Consider the following 7963-nt stretch of genomic DNA (forward strand, 5'->3'; position numbering starts at 1 on the left):
AAGGGAGGAAGGTGAGATTCTTTGGTTACCGTACCGAGAAGAAGTAGAAAGTAGCAGTGATGAGGAAAATGATCCAGTTAATGATTTCATGCATCCTGCATTCTTCCTGTTCAATGGAAATAACAGCTTTGAAGATGACTCCAGTGTGAGTGAAGACCTGGATGTGGAGTGGAGGTATGCATTTAACAGTTATCTGCCATAATTTCAGAGGTTTTGTAGTTGCTATTTGGCTTTTTATGTAAGATGTCAGAAGTACTCATGGCTATCAGTATGCAGTTGCTTCAAAGGCTTATAATCTCAGTTTTAAGGTTTAAAGTACTTCAAGTGTTAGGTGTCTTCTAATGAGAGAAAAAGGATGTAGATTTGCTAAATCAGTCTGTGATTTGAGAAAATTCTGGTGCCCTAAATATTCAGGGGATGGTTATACGTTTTCAATTAATTGTCAAGATAGTAAGTATAATTAATTTTCAAGTGGAAGTATAACAAAAGTAGAGCAACATAAATGTAATCAGCATTCAATCAGCCCTGTTTTATAATTGGTCTTTTCCTCCTTTGAAACTGATGTAGGTTAGACATTATAAGCCTATTTTATTTCTTTGAAATGCCATGCAGTTACCTAATATTATCATAATTTTGAATGCTTCAGTCAATTTTGTCGTTAGATTGCTGAAGAATATTGCAGAATATTTATTACAAAAATGCTGCAAATACCAGCAGTAAAGTGATTTGAGGCACGTTCACAGTCTAATCCTAGAAAGTGTTTGTTTTAAAGTAAGAGTGAGCTAGACAGAGTACTTTCCAGTAAGAAAATTAACACTTGCTCTCTTCTGCTTATTAAAATATAAACTACAGTCCAGACATACCAAAAACGCTGGTATTTTCTCCTTGAGAAGTTACATTGTGGAAAGGCACAATGGGGACTAACTAATGCATGAGAGTCCAAATTGGAAGTAAGACATATGTTCTTGCAATGTCAGGCAGTAAGCCAGCAAAGGAATACTATGATAGGAGGAGAAGCTGACTTTTAAATGTTGGAGGTTAGCCTTGGTAAGCTTCCTAATTACTAAAAACAGGAAGGAAGATGTTAATGGTCTGTTAAGGTTTTTTGGTTGAACATGTGCAGATCCGCACGTGATTTTGCTTGTTTCAAGGTTTGATTTCTGATTCTTGAAAACAGAACTCAAAGGAGCTGCCACACACCCAACACTGGAGCAGGGAAAACAGTATGAGGGAGAAGTAATTAGAGAGAGCAACCACCGTGCACTGACCACAACCCCCATTCCCTGTCTCTCTGCCCTGCTCAGGGTAGGGGAACATAGAGGAGTCAAGAATGAAGGAGCCAAGTTGAGCTTGGAAATAAAAAGAGGGCTAAGGGGAAGGTGTTCTAGTTTTTGTCTTTGCTTCTCACCGTCAAAATCTTTTGGCAATAAATTCATAGAATTGTAGAGCGGCCTAAGTTGAAATGAACATAAAAAGATCATCTGTTTCAACCTTTCAATTAAATTAAGGTTTTTCCTAAGATGAGTCTGTTTTGCTTGCAGTGCTGTTTTATGACTGATCAGCCTGTGTATATCTTGACCCATGAGCTTTTAATCTTATTTACATGCATGTCCAGTTGAGGTAGGGGAGTGAGAGATCAGCTGACTGGGTATCTGGCAGGTAATTAACAGGTGATGTGCAGTAAATTGATGTACCCGGCCCTCATGTTGCTATTGTTTACTTTGAAATTAAGACCGTGTTTCCTAACCCATGTTTTTCAGAACACTTGATGAGTTTGAAGTCCTAGGACTTACTCTAAACATTCCTTACATGGACCCTCAGCTTCTCACATTTGTGGCACTAGAGGGACGCTTAGAAGCTGTGGAGGTATTAGAATATTTTCTGTGGTTTTATACTAGTGATGTTGTGACATAAATGTTTATTATTGAATCCTGTTTCTACATAATCTGAAATCCAGGAGAATCAAGGGAAAAAATTGCTTTCCTGTGTTAGCTTGAGCTTTCAGGTCTACAAATCTACAAATAAATGTTGGAAGTTCTTTTAAATTATGTTCTACAGGAAGTCGTTGATCAGTGCCCACTCCTTTTAGAATATGTATTTATTTCCTCTTAAAGGAAAAAAGTTACTTATTTCTACCAGTATAAACATAGGGCATTTAATTTACTTCAATAAATTTTACCAAATTCTATACATAGCAAAGGAAGGCTTATGCTTTGATACATACTTGTGAGTTGTCCTAGCTTTTTTTATTTGCAAGAGTACATTTGGATATATCATATTTTTGTATATCAGTAAAAGACTTTTCTGTGTTTGACCATCTTGACTCCACGTGTTTTAAATAAAGAAAACCCCAGAGTAACAAACAAACAAAAAACCCCAATCAGAAAAACAAACCACCCAAAAGAAAAAAAAAAAGCCTTTTACCGTGTTCTAATCCCATTTGATCTGTCTAATTTTGGACAGACTAGAGCATTTATTATCAAGAGCCAGCATGGTTATAATCTTTGTCTTTTCTGTGTTACCTGATGTTGGTCAATGTGAGAGTGAATATAGAGCTACCTGAAATCCAGTTTGGTGCAGTGCAACTGCCAGAAATCTCCCTTGCAGGGTATTTGTCAAAATAAGAGTTAAGTGGTGAATTGAATGTTTTGTGGTTGAGATAAGTTTAGGGCAGCAAGGGGCAGTTTGACTACTAGCACCTATTGTAAAGCTTTGAACAGGGCAGGCTGTATGTCAATGTGTGCCTGCAGACAAAATACCAAGGGCACTTTGAAATGCTTTCTACAGCTGGCAGACAGTGGAAAAATCATAGATAATGGTTTTTTGCTTTTTCCATGGATATGTGCAAAATCAACTATTTTGTGAATAAACTTCATGGTACTTTCCACGGGGGTGGAAGGGCTGTTCCCTGAAGCTGGCAGGCATGCAGTTTCCAGGTATTGTGCATCCCCCAGAGTGTATGGGAGGTCATCATCATTTATGATCCAGCACCATAGGTTCTTCTCTAGCTGTGCAGGATCTTGTTAGCATTACTCACCTGGAGACATTTCAGAACAGCTTGTTAATGGGGAGAAGATGTCTTGATATCCTTATTGTTTAAGCAGTATTTTGAAGTTGTATAGAGAAAATTCTTGTCTCCTTCATAGCTGCTGGTTCTCACTACATCAAAAAACCCCAAAACTACAGCAACAGTTGACCTCCTTTGCACCAAAGCAAGAGGATCTGTGTAGACAGGGGAAACTTAATGCCATCTTTTTTAATTTTTTTAATCTATATGTTAACACTTGAAGAGGAGACTGAGTTTATTGTGACTGAGTTTTTCTTTCTCATTCTTGTGTAACATCACCCTCATTACTCTGTCAGAATAAAACTGTGCAGTCTTGTTAGACTGATCTGTAAGTGTAATCCTTGGTGGTTCTGTGCATGGCTGGCTGAGAACCTGCTGTCATTTTGCTTGTGTCACTGGGAACAGAGTGTCACTGAACACTGACAGATGACTACAAAGATAGTTATTCTGTGGTACCTGTGGTACAGGTCACTGTGATTATTGGACAAGAGGGGAAAGATGATGATTTGTGCTTGAAATTAGCATTTAAGGGTCTAAAACTTTATGGTGGTTATAGAAGTCTGGCATATTTGGAATTAGCAAAAAGAAATGGTAACTGAGTAGTAAAAGGAACAGCTGTATTGATTGTGACCAAATGGACAACGCAGGTTTTGAGTAAGAATCCTGAATATTCCCTTCAAATCTCAAGCAGAATATAGAGCAGTATGAAGATGGTTACTAGAAATTGTTCAGAAAACATGAGCAGTGTAATTTACTGTAGCTATGAAACACTTGAAAGGGATATGACACAAAGCATCCAAAATTTAAATGTATCCTCACTCTAGGGGAAAGAGTGGGGCAAAATTTAAATGTATCCTCACTGTAGGGGAAAGAGCGGGGCAGATCTGCCTCAATTAGTTGTGACATTTGGAGGGGAGAAGTAATGAATGCATTAGATATTTGTTCTGTAAGACTCTGGGTTCCTAAAATTTAATAACATATGTGTGGAGTTTTTTATTCCATTTCTTTTAAAGAAATTGTGTAGCTGGGAGTGTCTGATTTACTTCATTAGCAGTATAGAACAGATTGGTTGTCTCTGCAACATCAGCGACTTTATGAGTATTTCCTGTGCCGGTTCACAGATGTGAGAAGCTCAAACCCCTGTAGACTGTAGCACTCTTTGTTTTTAACAGAACAATGTCCAGTATTTTGTTAATGGTACGTAGAGAAGTAAATGGTCACACAAATAATAAGAGGAAGGACATAAATGTGTTTTGAAGATAACTTTGTATCCTTTAAAAGTTGTAAAAAAAATGCTTTGCTGTGCTTTGTTTTTGAAGATGTGGTTTTAAGCATCAGTCATTGTGAGGCTTTGTGTCTATGATGTTTCTTTTGTATAGGTTTCAAAAGCAAGCAATACAGTGTTTTCTGTTGGAGAATACTAATACTGGATGTAGACAGAGAGGTTTGACACATCAGTAATAATGCCTCTCTCTGTCTGCCTGGGATCCTATCTAATTTTTCCACCTGTGTTAGTTAATCTAATTAAGCATAGTATTTTTACCTACAGCTTATTCTCAGATCATTGCAGTTGCAGCAAAAAGAATTACAAAAACTAAAATCATCTTAACGTTACTAACATAGTATTGTCTGCTGTAGCAGAATTGAATGTTTTTAAGCTGTTATATTGGAGCAGTGTACCTGTTTTGCAGAGGGACTTGCATACTGCAGTAGGGATAACTGTCCCAGGATTTCCTTTATATTGTCAGATTTCTAGATCTTATAGTTCTTACTAAGAGAGTTTTGTGGCCATTAGAATGAATAATTTTCAGGCTGATTAGAACAGTAAGTAGTTGTACCTGAGGGGTATGACTGCTTCATTCAGCATAGGAACCCAGTGCTTCTGTGTTCTTGGTTCTTCAGTTTCAGTATGTTTGCTCTTCAGACAGGTATATCTAGTACATTTCTCAGCAAATAAAACCAAATGTTCTGAGTTCTCTAATTTTATCTTTTTTTTCCTACTGGATATCCTTTCAGTGTCTTACAGGGTTGAATATATGATGTAGACATCAAATATACTTGCTGTAGCCTTGGAGTCTTAAAGATTTTGTATGGTGAAAAATTTAAATTCAAACCAAAGTTACTTCAGAGCATTGTCTATCTTAAGATGAGAAAAATCTATATATATGGATGCTGGGTTTTTATTTCTGGAAGCTTAAATTGGTAGTGTAGCCAAAGTACTTAATATTTTTGTTTGTGCCTGAGTAATTCAACAGTTAAAACCAGGAAACACATTAATGGGGCATTTATTTTCAGAAAGCAAAATGCAGGGGCAGTTTTATATTGGCAAAACGTATTACATTTTCAACTTGCTACTGTTTCTGTGACTTCATAAAATTAACAAAAGGCATTACTGTTTTGACTTTCAGTTTCCTCTCATTCTTTACAAAAACAGAAATGATGTAGTGGCTAATTTGACAGACATAACTTCCATTTAAGAAAGTAATACTATTAGAATTGGATTTCTTTTCCTGCTTGTTTGTTTTTATATGAAATGTTACATTTGTAAGACAACTTGGTCTCTGCTCACCCCTTTCAGGCTGCTCTGGCACAGTTGGAGTCTCTTGCCTTTGATGTTGAACAGACTCGTCCACCAGCTACTAAGGAAACCATAGATTGTCTGCCAGTGGTTCTCATCACAGGTGACTACAATGATTTGGAAAAATTATGGAAAAAGTAGTTTCCACAAAGTTTGTAAGAACACCTTTCTGTAATATCACAATACTTAAATATGCTTACTGCCAGTGCTGTTTTAAAAGCTTTTGAACCTTGAATCAGACTGAGTATAATTTTAATCAGTTTGGAAAACTAATCTTTATCTAGTGATAGTGTGATTTGTATTTTGTACCCATTAGTGATACTGTTGATAATATATGAATTTTAATCTAAGCTAATCTTAGATACAAATCAAGATAATAATGCTTTTTCTTCATCATGTGTTTAGGTCAAGATGAGAGTTGTACGATCTGTTGCAGTGAATATGTGAGAGGTGAATATGTGGCAGAGCTACCCTGTCATCATTTGTTTCACAAATCTTGTGTAACTCCTTGGTTGCAGAGAGTAAGTACTAAAGTATTGGGGGGGGGATTGTAGGGGTTTTGTGTTTTCTTCTGGGGAGGAGCAACTTTTAACTTTTTGGAAATGATGGTGGGATTGGGATGAAATACCAAGAAACAACTGGCTGTTACATTTATGCATTATGGAAGCAAATTCTGGTGCAAGTGAGGAGAGAAATTTATATCTGTACTTACCTGAAGGGCAATTTCTTGAATAGAGGGGATATTTTTGTGAGAAAAATGTTTTTCTTTTAGTAAGAATGAAAGACGTGGTTGAGTTGTTTTGGTACAAGAAAACCTTTTTTTACTGTATTCTTACCTCGAAGTAAAGATGATGGTTTGATATTCTCTGAGAAGAGCAATTCTCTGTCTTGCCACAATGTCAGGCCCATTTATGATGTAGGGCTGACAGAAGAAATACTGAAATGCTTATAGATTAATTTTTTAAAATTATGTTTAGTAATTCCATGTTGTATCATTTCATTTTCATAACCTGTAATCAGTTTCCTTCCAAATGTTTTAAAAATGCTTGTGTCATATTGAAGCTAGACTAAAAGAACTGTAATTAATGAATTGGTATGTTTTTTTTCCTTGGACTTGGACTCTCCTTTATGTGCAGTGTGAGTCTGGACTTGCTAGTTCTCAGTCTACAGCATACCACATCATTTTCTCAAGAGCATAAGAGAAAGGTTAATTGATTGCACTAGGGAGGTCCTATCAAAGCACCTCTAGTGTGGAGGGTTGGTAGGTTTAGTTGGTGTGTTTATAATTTTTTTTCCTTGATAATGTTGATTTGATTACCATCTTAATTTTGCTTGTTTTACGTGTCTTACCTTTTTTCTGCTGTCATAGTAAACTGCTCTTTCTGAAAACTAGGACTTATTTTTAATCCTTACTTCAGAAGAAAAAAATACCACATGTAAAATCAATGCCTTGCAGGAGAATTTGGAGAAATTCCAATCCATTTTCTGTGTAACTGGGGTAAAAGCAAAACAAGTCTTTCTTCTGAATTTATCTCTCTTGGCTCAGGTACCTATCCAGTCAAATTTGAGTTTAAGACAGTGCTGATGTGAAGACAGTAAATACTTTATAAATAATAACTTTAGCTTTTCAGTGAAATTGAATGCAAACTGTGCAAATGACCTGGTATTTTTTTCTCTTTTTATAGTCGGGAACATGCCCAGTTTGTCGTCATGTGCTTGCTCCTGTGCTTCCTGAAGCAGCGGATGACACTTATCGTTAACTGATTGATGATTCAGTATCTTCTGCTCACAGGACTTTCAGTCTAGGGTCTGAAATAAAATCTGCCACCAAGTGCAAATTTTGCCTGTTTAATTATAATGTGAAAACAATTCTGTATAAAATATTAACATAGAATCACAGAACAGCTTGAGTGGGAAGGCACCTCGAAGATCATGCTGTTCCAGCCCCCTTGCCATGGACAGGGACACCTTTCAGTTGACCAGGTTGCTCTGAGCTCCATTCACTTTGGCGTTCAGGGATGGGGTGTCCACAGCTTCTATAGGCAACCTCTTCTGTAGGCGAACACCAGGATTACGAAGCCTGGAAAGAACAGCTTTAGAAACGGGTCCATTACAGTGGCAGCTTCCCGGGATTGAGCGAAGCAGAAAAACAACAACTACTTGCATTTTCTATTGTACGGGTTCTCCCTGAGCTGTGTAATTTCCCTGACCCACGCGGCCCCCCCATTCGGAGCCATGTTTGCTCCCCTCCCCGATCGCAGACTCCACCTCTGCACAAACAGGATAGGCTACCTCACCTGCCTCTCCCCAGTCCCTGG

At 37.3% G+C, this 7963-nt stretch overlaps 1 protein-coding gene across 6 annotated transcripts in view; it reads left to right on the forward strand.

Moving 5' to 3' along the window:
- Nucleotides 1-7478, forward strand: part of PJA2 (praja ring finger ubiquitin ligase 2) — a 28275-nt gene extending 20797 nt beyond the window's left edge. For all 6 annotated transcript variants that reach the window (XM_032675714.1, XM_032675711.1, XM_032675710.1 and 3 more), the window contains 5 exons: nucleotides 4-174; nucleotides 1761-1866; nucleotides 5646-5748; nucleotides 6051-6166; nucleotides 7331-7478. In XM_032675714.1, the coding sequence (XP_032531605.1) occupies nucleotides 4-174; nucleotides 1761-1866; nucleotides 5646-5748; nucleotides 6051-6166; nucleotides 7331-7405 (571 nt within the window). In that variant the 3' untranslated portion in view covers nucleotides 7406-7478. The remainder of the gene's footprint in view (nucleotides 1-3; nucleotides 175-1760; nucleotides 1867-5645; nucleotides 5749-6050; nucleotides 6167-7330) is intronic.
- Nucleotides 7479-7963: the final 485 nt, after the last annotated feature.

This window comes from Chiroxiphia lanceolata, chromosome Z (assembly GCF_009829145.1).
Source record: "Chiroxiphia lanceolata isolate bChiLan1 chromosome Z, bChiLan1.pri, whole genome shotgun sequence".
In the NCBI taxonomy this organism is placed as follows: Eukaryota; Metazoa; Chordata; class Aves; order Passeriformes; family Pipridae; genus Chiroxiphia; species Chiroxiphia lanceolata.